Below are 18033 nucleotides of genomic sequence, written 5' to 3' on the forward strand. Positions count from 1 at the left end.
ATGAGAAGTAGGAATGTATTTTAATTCAAAAAGTGTGATTAATGAAGCAATAACCTCATATGTTGTTCAAAATGGTAGATACCTGAAGTTCAAAAAAATGACAACAAAGGTGAGAGTGAGATGTAAAGATGGTTGTGAGTGAGAGGTTTATTGTGCCAAATTTCCAAATGAGGAATCTTGTAAAGTAAGGAAGGTAAATGACAAACATAATTTAGTATAGAGTATAATGTGAAGATGATGAGTACACAGTGGTTGAGCAAGAGGATTCAGAATTCCTTGAAAAAAAATCCTAGGATGAAGGTAAAGGATATCAAAGAAAAGACATTGAGGAAATGGAATGTAGGGGTAAACAAGACTAAATAAATCAGAGCAAGACTTGCTACTAGGTGTAAGAAGACCATTTGTACCCCCGGGACCAACAACAAGATTATCTGCAGCCAAGAATGTAGTTGGCCCAACAACCAAGAGGCCTACTCCAACCAAGAGAATCACACCTAAAAAGAACATCTAGTGTTATTTAGCCCTTGTCTAGTTAATAGTTTTAGCATGTATTTTGAAGTACTTTGGTATTATGTAGTGTATCTTGAATGTTTATGTAACATGTCAATGTCATTTTACAACCTTTGTGGAATTCCATTATGTCTTGTGAACATGTCAATGTCATTTTGGAACAATTATTGAATCATTTTGGAATTATGTAGTGTTTTATGCAAATCAATTTATGTGTTATGCAAATCATTTTGGAATTTATGATATGTGAACTAATATTATAAACTGATTTGTTTATGAACTGGGACAAACAATAATCTGCCAAATAAATCAACTATATTAAACTGATAAAATATGTTACATAACAGCTCATCCCTAACAATACAGTAATACAAATTCATATTGCTAACTGATACATATTAAGTCATCCATACAAACTGATACATACCAAGTCATCCATACAAACTGATACAAACAAATTGGTTCATACTCCTAAAACATCCTAAAAAACAAGAAACAAAATATTCCATATTTTTTCCACTTCAAGATCTTGTTCGCTTGAGTTTGAAGTTCCATCACAACTTTCCTAATTCTTTATTTGTCACCCTGACTTTTCCAAACTCCTTCTTTGCATCATCAATTTCCTTTGTTATGCTTTCCAACTTATTCATCATAAATCTCCCCTTCTCATCTCCTAAATCCTTATGGAACTAATTGAAAAAACCACACCCTCTTTGCAAGGATCCCTGAAAATTTCATATATGTATCAAAATGGGCTTATCACATTTGGACATAAATCAAACTGATATTAGGGTTTGCCTTAAAATTTGGACAACCCCAAAAATTCTTATCAGTTGCTTCCCTACAAATCATAACTTTGTCCCCACAATGACATTTTGGTACCAATCGCGAGTTTGTGTATACACTAGATTCATAACTTTCAGAGTTCTTCTGCTTTAGAAACGAAGAACATTGGTCGGGCTTTATGCTTCGAAGAAAACCCAAATGAAGAGCACGATGCAAACGAAGATGAAAATGATACAAATGATGTAATCGAAAATGAATACGATACAAATGATGCAAACAAAGATGAAAACGATGCAGATGATGTAACCGAAGACAAAAATGCAGACGAAAACAAAGATACATAGTGAAATGAAGTTACACAGTAAAAATGAAGAAGACCATTGGTAATAAGGAAGGGACGTTGCCAACTCAGCTGCCACATAGATTAAATAAACAGACGTTTGAGGAAAATAGACTGGAGGGACTCATATGCTTCTATTACAAAGTTAAAGGATCAAAGTGACAAAAAAAGTTAAGGGACCCAACTGTACCCAAGGGTATAGTTAAGGGACAAAAAAAGGTTATTTTACCTATTAAAAATAAGCTAAATAGGCTGGCACATATATGCATACTTATTAGAAAATATGCTAAATAGGTTGGCTTATATATGCATATATAGGTCGACCTATAAGACTTCATATGTAAAATGGACTATTTGGAAGCCTTAGTGTGAAACATGCTTTTAAATAGACTTTCAGGTCAGACCACGCTTTAAAAAAGGTCACATCAGACAAAAAAATACCTATAATAGGCTATTGGACAGACTCAGACCTTATAAATTTATCGTAAGACATACTCAGGACTTCAAAGGTCTGGTCTGGCCTGATCTATTTCCACCCTTAATCACCACTTTAGAAGGCTCTTAGTTCTTCTAGACTTTATCCAACCCTCGAATCATTCAAGCTAACCTCCCTTCCTCACCCCCCCATCAAAATTGATATCCAAACATAGGATGGGCCCACCAAGAACCCATGTGAAGGATCTAGGATCCACACCCATACATCCTCATGCCCTTGCTGAATCACACCAGCGATAATACTAAGAAACTCATCTAAAAACTCTAACCCCCAGGCTAGGAAAGAGCATCTCCACCCACAATCTCAAACCCACTCACTATCTACCCAGCTCCACATCGACCTCACTACCTACGGCTTATGCTCTGAGATAAGGAAAAGCCTCTCAAAAGAAACATACAACGTGGATGACCCGACCCAAACATCATGCCAGAATCTGGTTTTCATATCATCCCCCACCATATTTTTACAAGAAGCAACAAACCAATCTGATTGTTGACCAAGAGACAACATAAGCTTATACAACCCTCTCCACCAATGAGTGACCTTTCTACATTTGATCTCCCTAACACCTAACGAGGACCTACTCACCTGAGCACCATACCTAGCAAAGATAATGTCTTTCCATAAAGCTGACATCTCCACCATCCCTATCCACCTCCATTTACTTAAAAGAGTCAAATTCACCGATCTCAAATCCTTAACCCCTAATCCACCTTCATCCTTAAATTTGCACATATTTTCCCACTTCACCTAAACAATTTTATACTTCCTTTCCTCCTTTGCATGAACCTCTTCTAAAGCCCAATATCTTGTTGACATGATAAACTTTTATCCTAACAAACAATTATACTACACTTTTTAATTTAGTGTGACTTCTATGATCACCTATATGTTTATAAAATTATATCAAATACTTCCTTTAACATGAAAACCAAATTGTTCATTAATTTCTCTTTTAATTAATATAATTTAAAATATTAATATACAAGATTTCTAAATTTGAGATCTCACATTAATAAAATTTATTTAGATGAAATAGATTAATAAACTAGTACGAATTTATCCCCATATCAATATTTTTTATCTGCAGCCTGCATGAAACTGTTAAAAATAAGATCGATAACTATAAGGTATTTTTGAAAAATATTTTAAAATTGAAAGTTTTCTTAAGCTTGTCCCTTAATTTATTGAGAACAAATTTTGTAAAAAATATGTTTAGTTTGCCATTCTTTAAGCTCGTTTCTTCGTAATAGGATTTTAATATAGTTTCCCTCCCTCTCTTATTTTTTTCAGTTTCTTTGATTTTATTTAATCTTATTAAAAAAACATTACTATAGAAAAATGTAGTAAAAGTTTTATATAAATACGACTAAAGATGAAAGTGCAATGGTGCAAAATGCAAAAGTTAAAACAAAAATACAGGTACAAACTTTTAAATAGTTGAGCTGACAACGCTTATTTTATACTACCTCCGTTTAAAAAAAACATGGTCATTTTAGCAAAAGAAAAGTATTTTTAAAATAAATGTTATTTTTATTTTTTTAATATAGAAATAATTATTATTTTTTTAATTGTGTTATTTAGTTATAATTTTAAACATCACTTTCAATATATTTATAAGATTAATTTAATAAAAATATAATATTTTAATATTATATTATTATATTTTTTAATGTATGTAAAAATAAATTTAGAATTTTTTTTCAAAATAACCAAATTTAAAAAATAAAAAAAAAAACAATTTTTAAAAAAAAAACCAAAATAACCAACTTTGGTAGAGGATACGCCAGATGAATTGGCGCACCCCATACCAATAAGAGTAGGCGCTAGGAGCATTGGCGCACATGCATTGGACCTCATGAGGAGGCGTCAATGCTTGTGGCGTCTGCATTGGCCATCATGAGGAGGCGCCAATGCCTCTGGCGCCTGAGTGCATTTTCATGGTGGGTGTATGCGCCAATTCATCTGGCGCATACACCCCCTATTATTTTTTTCATTTTTTTTTATATTTATTTAGTTTTTTAAAATTTTAATTGTTTTTTAACATTTAATATTTATTATTTAATACATAAGCACTAAGAAATATTTATTATTTAATATTTTTTAACATTTTTTTATTCAATACATAAGAACTAAGAAATATTTATTATTTAATACATAAGAACTAAGAAATATTTTTTTAACATTTTTTTTAACATTTAATATTTATTATTTAATACATAAGAAATAATAATGAAAATAAATAAATTTATTAAATGTGTAATAATTTGTTACATTGGATAGACAAAAAACTAATGACCTGCTCGATTATAACGTCCCCCGGTTCCACATCCTGGTGCGTTAGTTTGTCTCCGAGGTCTCCCACGATTTTTTTGAGGTGTTTGTGGTCTTTGGGTGCTGACTTGATCGAGCGATGGTTGGTTGGAAGTTCCGGCGGTATTTGACAGATGTGTCATCATTTGCTTCCAATATTCGGAGGGGCTCTGGCCAACGGCGCTTCTGTAATAGAGTTCGGTGCTCATGTCATCGTAGTTAGGGTGTTGGGGTTGGGTGAATTGGGGATGGTATAGTTGCCAAAATTGGGTCATTTAGTCATTTTGAAAACAAAGCAATGGTTCCTGGGGCGTACTTTAGTTAAACAATGGTTGGGTGTTCATTGGTGGGGGGGGGGGGGGGGGCTACGATGAAGTGACACATATGAATCATCTGGGATATAGACGCTTGTGGTTGCGGGGTTTAATTCTTGGTTTTGTGCTTGGGTGGGTGGTATGAATGGATTGCGACGTTGGATGGTTGGTTGTTTGGTGGTTGGCATGAACGGGTTGCGATGTTGTGTGTGTGGTTGTTGTGTGTATGTGGTTGGTTGATGTTGTGTGGTTGGCTGTTGGGTTTGGGTGGGTTCACATTGGTGTTGGATGGTGAATTGTTGTGGGGCGTACGATGACGAAGCATGTTGGCGTGGATCCATCAAATACCGCGACTCAGATACAAATTACTGAGTTGTTACCGACCTAAACCATGTCATATAGTGTTGAGTGGGTCTTGCACCTTGGATGACTGGTTCGTTCAAGATGTGTTGTCATCGATTCCTCCATTGACGACACATGTCTTTTGCAAAGTCTCTCCAGTCAGAATAATCCCACTGTGCATCGACCCTTTTTTGATGCCAATTCCCCAAACACGTGGGAAATTCTGGAATCTGTTGTAGCATTCTGAACTACAGTTTGATCCGATCACTTTAGTGCATTTCCACTATAGTGAATCGGATAATCGGTGTCTTCGCTGTCTAAACTGCAGCATCGTCATGGTTCATATCATGATTCAGACCCAAATATGGGCTTCAAACAAACTGTAAAACAAAACCAAATGGTTAGATGGAAAATAATTTGAGAAGTGATTTTAAATTAAAATATAGTTCGGTAGAATTATTACATTGTCGTGTCCAATGTGGTCCAATAGATTTCGATAGACTACAATAGCGTGTTTCGGACACCTATTGTAGTTCATTCCCCTTACTGACCACCTAAGATAATAAAAAGAAGTGAAAATATTATTTACTGTTAATTATAATAATAAATATAATTAACTAAATGGTGAATGGTAAAGTGTTAGACTTACTTGGTTGCAAACGGGAACACGAATGGGCACTCATTTATCGGGGGGAGCGACGACATTCTCGACCACCCCCAAGCTTGAAGCAAATAAGCACATGAAAAAAAATACAAATATTCTTTTTTGCAGTTCCGCACATTGCACTATATAGATGGGCCAACACAGCTGAACCCCAACTATAAGTGTTTACCTTATTAATGTTGCGTAATAAAGGTAAATACATTATATTCACAGAATTACATGTACATTCTGGAAACAAAAAGTTACCAAATAAAATCATAATGTAACACCGAGCTTTTATTATTTTCTCATACTCGGTTGAATCGTCATACAATACTATACTGACATAATATTGTTTTAGGTATTTTAAATTTATACCTTGCCCCCTTGCTTGACCGGATGTGTCTCCCTCAGTTTCGTCGTCTAACAAAGGGGCACCCAATAATTCATTGCATATATTATTGTCTTGGTTAACTAGCTAATTCACTGGCTTTCCGTCTATATGGAGACCCAACAACATGTACACATCCTCAAGTGAGACGGTACACTCACCAATCGGAAGGTGAAATGTGTGGGTCTCGGGTCTCCACCTCTCCAACAAAGCCAAAATGAACTTGTAGTCCACTGAGTACGAAACAATGTTTAGTAGATTTCCAAATCCACATCCTCTAATATATGGTTCTATTAAAGGATCGTGGGGTACATATTCATGTACACGGCATCTAAACCGCTTCGGATCCTAATAACAAAAAAGTAAGAAAATACAATTAGAAGAAGAAATACAAACTCAACAAACACGCATCTATAAGAAGTATTCCAAAAATAGAAACTAAAAAGAGAGAGATTACAAAGGTATAACACAAAGAAGATATCTATTAGAAGTAATCCAAAAATAGAAACTAAAAAGAGAGAGACAACAAAGGTATAACACAAAAAAGATATGTATTAGAAGTAATCCAAAAATAGAAACTCAAAAGAGAGACATAACAAAAGTATAACACAAAAAAGATATCTATAAGTAGTAATCCAAAAATAGAAACTAAAAGAGAGAGATAACATACAAATGCCGAGATATTCTCTATTGTGCCTCTGTACTCATCGTCCATAGTCAACAAAGACATGATTTGAATTTTCAAAGCTTGAGTTTGGTAGATGAAAGAAGTGTGGTAGAAGAATATAATTGAGTATTGACGAAGATGATTTGATATTGTTGATATGAGAGGCTATTTATAGATGAATGAGTGAGTAGGTTTGCAACCTAAAAAGAGTGTGATTGGTTGCATGGAATGGCAAGAGGAGACAAGGGAATGACAAAAATCAGAATGTGAGACAAAGCTAGCATGTGAGGAATCTCTTCTTGGCGCATGTGAAGAAAGCACATGCAAGGGAAGAGGAGCCCTTCCTCTTGGTGCCTACATGTGATTCCTCACATGCGAGGAAGAGGCGCCCTTCCTCTTGGCGCCTTAGTGTAGGGAAATTGGAAGGGGCGCCCTTCCTAGTGGCGCCTAAGTGTAGTTTTGTGAAGATGCGCCCAACCCTTTGGCGCCTTAGTTACTTTATGGCGCCTAGGGAATGGGAGCCTAGGTTGGAATCTTAGGGCACAGAGCTCAGAGATTCTTTGATTCTCTGGCGCATGTGTATTCTTTTCAATCTTTTCTCTGCGTGCTGGATTCCTTCTACTGCATGCATGGTCAAGTCTGTATAGACAATGACCAAGTTATCAATGCAACGACCAACTTACCAATGACCAAGCTATTTATGATGTGCAAATGAACAACTTAGCAATGCATTCAATTCCAATTCCATTCAAGCCATCTACATATTTAATATTTCAACATAATTTCTTCCACACAGCATTACATGATCAGTGCCCATGTCGAAGGTGAAATATTTGATCATCAGTTGTTCGGTTTTTGTTTTCGAAACACAGAGGTGACTCGGTTTACAATAAATCGACGATCAAATTTTTCACATCTGAAACAAAGAATAGAAAAGAAATTGCATTGCAATAATGTGGGTCAGATCATCTATAAAAATCCGGTTTGGTTTGCAGAAAACCAGGTAAAATTTTATCAGAAGAAGATTTGAGATGATGATGATGTTCAGCATATGTTTGGCAGTCACGAACAATCCGGTTACAACGATATAAAGTTGTATATATTACCACATCAACAACAGTAGTCTCAGTACATTGATCAGTCACAAGTGTTTTGTGAGACTGATGACGAACAAGCTGAGGTGAATGTTCCAGACGACGAAGAAGAGGAACCTGAGATCATGGTTGATTCAATGGTGAACGCTAAAGAGGAAGAGGAGCCAATACCAGAAAGTCATGTATATTGCTCACCCCAACATATGACAAGGTTAAATTTGGATTCAGATGAACCTTCGACAGATGTATGGTACAATCCTTACGTGTAAATGCAAGGATCTCTAAAACAAGGAGACACATTTTGCACAAAAGAGGAATGTGTAAAAGCCATTAAGAAATTCCACATGCAACTATCAGTTGATTTCAAAGTTGACAGAACTGACGCATCGAGGTTTAAAGTTTATTTTCCGAATGAGCACTGCCTTTTTAGGTTGTCAGCTTCGTACCGGAAGAGGAGCGAGTCTTGGAAGATTGGATCAATGAGTCCAAATCACACATGCATGCTGACAAACCCAATGCAGGATCATCGTAAACTAAACTCTCAGCTAATATGCGATGAAATATTATCTGTCATTGGCGACAATCTGTCGTTAAAGGCGGGTACAATAATCTCGCATATTAGGGCAGAGTATGAGTACACTCCATCATATAGGAAGGCGTGGATAGCTAGAACAAAAGTTGTTGAAAAAGTGTTTGGAAATTGGGAGGAGTCTTACAAACAACTTTCAAAATACCTATTGGCTCTTAAACACTATGCTCCCGGAACAATTGTCAAGATGGAAACATTGCCCGCATATACACCAGATGGTACGTGTGCTGTTGGAAATAGAATATTTCACTGTCTATTCTGGGCGTATCAACCGTGTATCATAGGTTTTTCTTTCTGTAAACCAATTATACAAATTGATGGTACATGGTTGTATGGAAAATATAAAGGAACATTACTGATGGCAGTGGCACAAGATGGGAATATCAATATTTTTCCAATCGCCTTTGTCCTAGTTGAAGGGGAGACTGCTGAGGGATGGAGTTTTTTCCTAAGAAATCTCCAATTGCACATTGCACCTTAGCCTAACTTGTGCTTAATCTCTGATAGACACCCCTCAATCATCAGTGCATATGATAACATTGACAATGGCTGATAAAATCCTCCTTCGACGCATGTGTTTTGTATCAGACATATTGCTCAGAATTTCATGTGGGAAATCAAAGATAAGACGTTGCATAAGAAGGTTGTCAATGCAGGTTATGCATTATCAGAACCTTCTTTCAAACACTACCGCGAGAAAATAAGATTGTCGAACGAAGATGCGGTACGGTGGATCGATAGTATTCCGTTGGAGAAGTGGACTAGGGCATACGATAACGGTCAGCGTTGGGGCCACATGACAACAAATCTTGTGGAATCAATGAACTCTGTCTTCAAAGGCATTCGTAACCTACCAATAACCGCTTTGGTGCAGGCTACATATTTCAGGCTAGGAGCGTTGTTTGAAACCAGACGCTCAAAATGGAGTTCAGTGTTGCAATCTGGACAGTTGTTCAGTGATGCTTCAATGAAATTCATCAGACATGAAGCTTCCAAAGCAAACACACACGTGGTTACGGTATTTAACCGAACTAAAGGTTGGTTTAGTGTTGTTGAGTCCATGGATCACAATGAGGGCATGCCGATGGGACAGTACAGAGTCGAACTAGATAGAGGTTGGTGCGACTGCGGAAGGTTCCAAGCCTTTCGTACCCCCTGCTCTCATGTCATTGCGGCGTGCTCAAAAGAAGGGATCCATCCTACCTGCTATCTGAAGTTTACAAAGTCGCCAGCCTTTCAAATGTTTATAAAATTAGTTTTTCGGTAGTGGCAAAAGAAGATTATTGGCCAGAATATCAATGGGACATCGTCTGGCACAACGAAGTTATGCGAAGGAAGAAAAATGGTCGCCCTAACAGCACCCGGATTCAAACCGAAATGGATACGGCGAACAAAATGGTTAGACTATGTAGTTCATGCTGTCAACCAGGTCACAATCGTAATAAATGTCCTAGTGTTGGAACGAGCACAACCAGATAAATTCAGATGTACCTCTGTTGCTATATATGAAAAACTAAATTTATTTCATAGTACCTCTGTTGCAATATATGAAAAACTAAATTTATTTCATAGTAGATGTTTGTGACGAAAATACCATTACATACACAGTAACAGAAATAATTATAACAAATACAATACAAGAACTATGCGATTACAACCATCAAAACAATTTTGAACATGTAATGCATCATCCTACGAGCGTCTTGGTCGGTGTTAATATCCACTCATTCGCGCACTTCTCCGTTTTGGTTGAACGTTGACACAAGCCATTGTATTCTTCTAATTCGTTCACCCTCTCCAATTTCTCCCTCTAACCAACTGTACAACGTCCGATTAAGACGTTCAAACGTATATGTGTTCCAAAGTCGAACCTGTATCAGAGCCGCAACAGCAGAAAATATTACATCAACATTTTGTTTCTGAATGTATGCAGACATTGTTGAAACAGAGGGAATTGAAATTGATGGTTGAACTAGACAACTTATGGTATTAGGAGATGAATTTGAGTGAAAATAATTGTATACAAGGTGTGGTATTTATAGAAACGGAACATCTATTGGATAAACCACATGGGTGCCAGATGAATTGGCGTCCACGTGACCATCACATGCAGGCGCCAGATGAATTGGCGCCCACCATGAAAATGCACTCAGGCGCCAGAGGCATTGACGCCTCCTCATGAGACCCAATGCATGTGCGTCAATGCTCCTGACGCCTATTCTTATTGGTATGGGGGTGCGCCAATTCATCTGACACATCCTCTATTAAAGTTGGTTATTTTGGTATTTTTTGAAAAAAATAATTTTTTTTGATTTTTTTTTTAAAAAATGGTTATTTTAAAAAAATATATATAAATTTAAACGAGAATTATTTTAAAATAAATTAGTAGAATGTAATAAGTCAATCTTACCATGTGACTACTACTATTTAATTAAATATACAGATGAAGCTTTTCCACTATGGTTCGAACACTTTTAAAGTTGCAGTAGAAATTAGTTTTGAATATGAGATTGACAATTCGATCATTCAGTTAAGCATATACTTAAAAAATTTAGCCACGTAGAAAAATACATATTATTTTAATAATTAGATAAAAGTATTTTATTAATTTATCTATATCTTGATAAAAATGTATTGTGACCCCACAATTGATTAATGAGTTGACATATCACAATGGCATTATTTGATCTACAGAAAATAACATTATGACACCATATATTAATACTATTTGATTCAAAACTGTCAATTTCTATAACTCTTAATACTGTTTATCCAATCATTTCTTACCAAAATAAAGTAACATAATAAGCATTTATTTTATAGTCATGATCATGAATGAATGCTTCCTATTTTTTTAGCAGTAAAATCACCAATTTTCAGAACTCAAATATTCACATTTTTGTGAATAGTTTTATTTTTTTTCTTTGAATATTTGTCACATCGTTATCATCTTTCTGAATTACATTTCTCATAGTAGAATTCACATCGTTGACTCATAAGATTCAGAATAGTACTGATTAATAAAGAGGAGAGATGGTTCGAAAATATGAAAGGGAAATATTTGATGAACATTATGGTTGTATATAAGATAAAAATAATATTGATATATACTTCCTCCTCCGTTTTTTATTATAGGTCATTTTTTACTTTTCACACGTATTAAGAAATGTAGTAATTGTGGTATAAAAAAGAAAAATTATGAAGGATTTTACAAAATTGTCCTTCATTAATGATATTGGAAAGATAAATTGATATAATTAAAAGAAGAGAGAATAATAAATATTTAAGGGTATAATAAAAAAAATAACATTAATAACTCATTGATATTATAAAACGACTTATATTGTGGTACAAAATATTTTCCCAAAGCGACTTATAATAAAAATCGGAGGTAGTATTTGTTTTTAATCTTTTTGTTAATTTTTTAAAATTAAAATATAAATAATCATAATATATGATTAATATTTTTTTATAAAATATATATACTATTTTTTATAAAATATTGTTTTTATTAAAAATACATTATTAAAGAAATTGTTGATTATTGAAGAAAAAAATAGTTCTGATGCGGCTCATGCCAACATAAGTACCAATGTTCGGACAAGTTCTCCAATTTTTGGCATGAGAGACATTTCTTGGTGGATTATGTATCGTATATTTACAAAATGAATAATATGTTTTAAAAGGAGATTTATCTGAAAAGCCAATTGGTATTTTTCTTGGGGGTTCTAGGTTATGTCAATGGCGTTTTTCCTTCAGATGTTGTGGTGAGGAAACAAGGGAAGTGATAGATAGAGACATACTTGTTGGTGGACATCGAGAAGCAACATGGGGAGCCCTTTTTTCTTGAATATCCTTTTGGTATTTTACTTTTAACCTGTATATTATTTGCTTGCAAACAAAATGAAATGTACCAAAAAATACAACAGATAAAAAAGACTCCTCGAGTCATACCTCTCATAGTGGGTGCCACTAATTCCCCCAACTACTAAGGATTATCTGCTCCAATTTTGAACAAATAACGCTCATCCTAAACATAAAACTTTGAGTCACGAAGGAATTTATTTTTCTGTTGCCAAGTCAAATCATCAGGTAACCAACCAGTAGCTTTGTGATTAGCTAAATTAGCAAACCACAATCTTTCTTGTATCATGAGTAATTTTTCATCAGAGAATTCCTCTACAACTTCTCTTCCCTTTTTGATTATCTCTTCATTCACCAACCTAGACAAATTATCTATTACCAATTTTTTTATCTTTTTATCACGAATCTCAAGATCAAATTCTTGTAACAAAAGAATCCATCTAAAGAGTATTTGCTTTGAGTCAGGCTTGATAAACAGGTATTTTATGGCTGCATGGTCAGTACAAACAATACCATTTAACCCAATGAGATATGATCTAAATTTCTCCAATGCATACATTATAACAAGCAATTATTTTTATGTAGTAGCATAATTAATTTGAGCCTCACTCAAAACTTTGCTCGCTTAGTGTATAGCATGAATTTTTTTTGTCTTTCTCTGGCCAAGAACTGCACCTACCGCATAATCACTTGTATCTCACATTAGTTCAAAATCAAATTTTCAATCAGAAGCAGTGATTATGGTGCAGATATTAATTTTTCTTTTAAGTTTTCAAAAGCAATTAAACATGCATTATCAAAATCAAAAGACTTATCTTTGTTAAGCAAATTGCTCAACAGTTTGAAAAAAATTTAGAAGTCTTTGATGAATCTTCGATAGAACCTTGCATGTCCCAAAAAGCTTTTGATTCCTTTGACATTCAATGGTGGTGAAAGATTTTCAATCACTTCAACCTTTGCTTTATCAACTTTAATGCCTTTGGAAGAGATTTTGTGGCCAAGTACCATGCCTTAAGTGACCTTAAAATTCAATTTTTCACAATTTAAAACCAAGTTAGTTTCCACACACCGTTTCAAAACGGTTTTCAAATTTTTCAAACATAAATCAAAAGAAGGACCAAACACATAGAAGTCATCCATGAAGACTTCAATGTATTTCTCAATTAGATCAGAAAACATGGCTTGCATGCATCGTTGAAAAGTTATTGGTACATTACACAATCCAAAAGGCACACTTCTATAAGCAAAAACACCAAAAGGACATGTAAAAGCCATTTTCTCATGATCTTCCGGGTTGACGATAATTTGATTGTATCATGAATAAGCATCCAAGAAATAACAAAACCCTTGACTTGACAATCTTTCAATCATTTGATCCATAAATGGTAAAGGAAAATGATCTTTTCTAGTGACTTGATAAAGCATATGTAATCTATGCATATTCCTCATCCCGTCTCAGTTCTTGTCGGAACAACTCATTCTTTTCATTAGTAATCACCGTCATTCCTCCTTTCTTGGGTAACACTTGCACTGGACTCACCCAAACACTATCTGAAATAGGATAAATCATGCCAGCCTCCAATAATTTCACTACTTCCTTCCTTACCACCTATTTCGTAGTAGTATTCAAACAACGTTGTGGTTGAGCTACTGACTTATAATCCTCTTCCATAATGATCTTATGCATAAAATAGGCTGGACTAATTCCTTTCAAAATAGATAGCGTCCAACCTATTGCCTTGTAATTTTCCTTCAAAACTGAATCAATCAATTTCTGTTCTTTCTTGTTGGATAATGAACTGCTGATAATGACAGGTTTGTGACCACCATCTTCAAGAAACACATAATTTCAACTCTTCAACTTTGGCTTCAACAAGATGAATTTCTTCTAATGACTCAAGTTCTTTCAAGAATTCTTCAATCTTTTTTTCTTCATCTTCATTGAGAATTTTAAGCGCATCAGTTAAAGCTTTCTCTAGAGGAATGGATAAGTGCACTTGTCTTCTCACATCCATAATGGCTTCATCAGTGGCATCCATCCAGAAACAATCTCCTTTATCTTTTGAGTGTTTCATGGCTCCAAAGAGGTTAAAACATGCTTCTTTATCTTGAACTCGAACATTCATTAAGCCATCATCAATATCTATCATCATTCTTGCGGTTTTCATGAAAGGTCGGTCTAAAATAAAAGGTGCATCATCATTCTCTTCAATATCCAACACAACAAAATCAATTGGAAACACAAACTTGTCCACCTTAACTAAAACATCTTCAGTTATTCCTGGTGGACAGATGATAGATTTGTCAGCCAACTGAAGTGTTACCTTTGTATGTTTAACTTCAATGTTACCTAACATTCGAATCACTGACAACGAAATCAAGTTTATGCTTGAACCCAAATCAACTAGTGACTTTGAATGTCACTATGCTTGATGAGTCTGATGATAGATCTGCTCGAGAAGAAAGTCGAAACTTCAAGAAAGAAGATTAATGATTTGGATCTTTGGTGGAGAAACGGTGGTTTTTCGCAGAAATTTACATGAATCAAAAATTAATTTTCACAAACAGCATCATTATACGGTTGGAAACTAGAAATGAAGGTGAAATGGTGAAGTTGTGTCTTACTACGATGGATTAGTACTTTTGATGCGGCAAAGAAGAGACTGACTTGCAAAATTAGTACTCCAACACCCAAATCAGTGAGAGAATTCAAAGTTAATATTTAAGCGAGAATGTATTTAAATACATGAAATGAGATTATTTACCTTTATTTGTCAAGAGTAGTTTAAAACGGTTCATGTGTGATGCGGCTTGTTCTGCGGTCAACCGTCAGGTTATATCAAACAATAATTTATGCTTTGGATGGTAGAATTATCTGCTTCTAGCTAGAACAAACGTCTACTTGTTTTTGTTTTGTGCATCTTTCAACTCGTGGTTCGCTCTTCAATTTTTTACTATAGACTTTGTGAACGAACCAAATTAATAGCGCATCTTAGTAATAAATTACTCCAGAAAATAAATATATATATATATATATATATATATATAATATATATATATATATATATATATATATATATATATATATATATATATATATATATATATATATATATTATATATATATATATATATATTATATATTATATATATATATATATATATATATATATATATATATATATATATATATATATATATATATATATCCCATCCACCATCCACTTCTTCTTGTTCACGACATCATTCACAGAGATAAAACTTGAATCACATACACTTACACTTTAGTCTAAATAAAATGACATTGTGTGTGTACATTACATTATTTGTAGCCATTCTCTTCATCATGCTCTACATTAATATATGGAGAGGCAAGAAAAATGTGCCTCCAAATTGGCCAATAATTGGCATGTTACCATCAGTTTTTCATAACAAATCCAATATTCATGATTTTGTAACCTCAGGATTGAAATATTATGGAGGTACTTTGCATTTCAAAGGACCTTGGTTCACAAACATTGCCAACTTTATCCTCACCAGTGATCCTGTGAATGTGCACCACATCACTAGCAAGAATTTCAGCAACTATGGGAAAGGATCTGATTTCCATGAGATTTTTGAAATTCTTGGCGTTAGTATTATAAACTTGGATGGCAATGCATGGAAACAAGAGAGGGCACTACTTCATTCATTGCTCAGAAGCAAAAGTTTTGAGACATCCCTTCAACAAAACATTCACAAGAAGCTAGAGAATTGCCTACTACCATTTCTTGATCATCATGCATCTAAAGGTGCACAGGTACTTGATTTACAAAACATTCTTGAGAGGTTCACCTTTGATATTACTTGTACTTTTTTATTCGGATTTGATCCTAATTGTCTTCCTCACAAGTTCAATGATGAGTTGTTAGAAACTTCTTTTGTAAAAGCTATTTATATGCTTGAAGATATGGTGTTATCAAGACACTATATTCCAAAATGCTTTTGGAAGCTACAAAAATGGCTACAAATTGGTCAAGAGAAGAAGAACAAAGCGGCTCAAGAAATTCTTCACCAATTCTTGTCCAAATGTATAGCTTATTCCAAAGGTGTTGATGAAAGTCATTCTTGCTTGCTAAAGCAACTCATGAAAGAAAAAAAGTTTGACAATGAAAAGTATATTAGAGACACTGCAGTGAGTCTCTTAGGTGCTGGAAATGGAACAATTAGTTCAGGTCTAAGTTGGTTCTTTTGGCTTGTTTCAACTCATCCAGTCATTGAAACAAAAATCATTCAAGAAATTAAAGATTATTGTCTTGCAAATGATGATGATTTAATGACTAGTTTAAGTGCTGAAAAGCTTAATAAGCTAGTTTATCTTCATGGAGCTATTTGTGAAGCATTGAGGCTTTATCCACCTATACCATTTGAGCACAAATGTGCTAGAAAATCTGATATATTACCTAGTGGAGACTATGTTAGTCCAAATACAAAGTTAATATATTCTTTGTATGCAATGGGAAGGATGGAGAAAATATGGGGGAATGATTGCTTGGAGTTCAAGCCAGAGAGGTGGATATCTAGTCGAGGAGGTGTTGTTTATGTACCGTCTTACAAGTTTATAGTGTTCAATGCAGGTCCAAGAAGTTGTTTGGGAAAAGATATTACCTTTGTTCAAATGAAAATGGTTGCAGCTGCTTTGTTATGGAAGTTTCATATAGAAGCTGTGGAAGGTCACACTATTGCTCCTAGGGTTTCTATGATTCTCCGCATGGAATATGGTTTTAAGGTCAAAGTTAGTAAAAGAAGTCTTTGATATAAAAAATGAGATTCACTTCACTAAATATTTGACGCATTCACGCGTTCAGCATATCTGTGATTATTGGATTGAGATCAAATAATTTGATTTTAATCAAATAAATATGAAATATGAATGTGTTGATTTCTTGAATGTATCAAATTCGAAATAAACATTATAAGTTTTTTGAGGTTGAGGATTTACTTTAATCTATTTGCATGTATTTGTTATCATAATTAAATAATAGTTTTGTGTTATTTTCTAATTGTGTTTTTTATTAGCAAAATGGAGGCTTAGTATCTTTAATGTTAGTGTGAGTGACCCTTTGTTAATTTTAGTGAGTTTTAAGTGTTATTCAAAAGAAAAGAGAAAGAATTTTATATTGTATTTGAGAATTTATTCAATGAAATTCAGTAGTTTTCTATTTTTATCTCTGTATTTTATAGTTTGAAATTGTGAACTCATAATGTGTATGTTTCTTTCAACTCCAAATTCTGTTTTAGAGATTTTGCATCTTAACATCTATTTTTGAATTAGATAGCTCAAATTTTAAACATAGTAAAACAACTTCAATACTTCATTTGTGATCAGAAAATTCAAATATGTCAATTGCCCCACTAATTAAACTCGATCATATATTTTAATAATGATTAATATTTTTAATATAAATAATAAATAATTATATAAATTTGAGATGCATATCATATTTTTTTAATAATGAATAATGTTTTACTATAAATAATAAATAATTATATAAATTTGAGTTGAGATGCATAAGAAAATTGTCCTTAAACATTTATTTTTTTCGTACAAATTTTAAAAGATTTCAATCGAATAATTCAAAATAACATATTTTTTGTTTATATCTAAAAGACAGAAATAGAAAATAATCATTAATTTGATTTTT

The 18033-nt window shown here is 33.9% G+C and overlaps 1 protein-coding gene across 1 annotated transcript; it reads left to right on the top strand.

The window, feature by feature from the left end:
• Positions 1-15571: 15571 nt before the first annotated feature.
• Positions 15572-17322, top strand: LOC127127379 (alkane hydroxylase MAH1). The gene has a single exon (XM_051056554.1). It carries the CDS (start codon positions 15648-15650, stop codon positions 17142-17144), a length of 1497 nt encoding a protein of 498 aa, XP_050912511.1. The 5' UTR covers positions 15572-15647; the 3' UTR covers positions 17145-17322.
• Positions 17323-18033: the final 711 nt, after the last annotated feature.

The sequence above is a fragment of the Lathyrus oleraceus genome, chromosome 1 (assembly GCF_024323335.1).
Source record: "Lathyrus oleraceus cultivar Zhongwan6 chromosome 1, CAAS_Psat_ZW6_1.0, whole genome shotgun sequence".
NCBI lineage: Eukaryota > Viridiplantae > Streptophyta > Magnoliopsida > Fabales > Fabaceae > Lathyrus > Lathyrus oleraceus.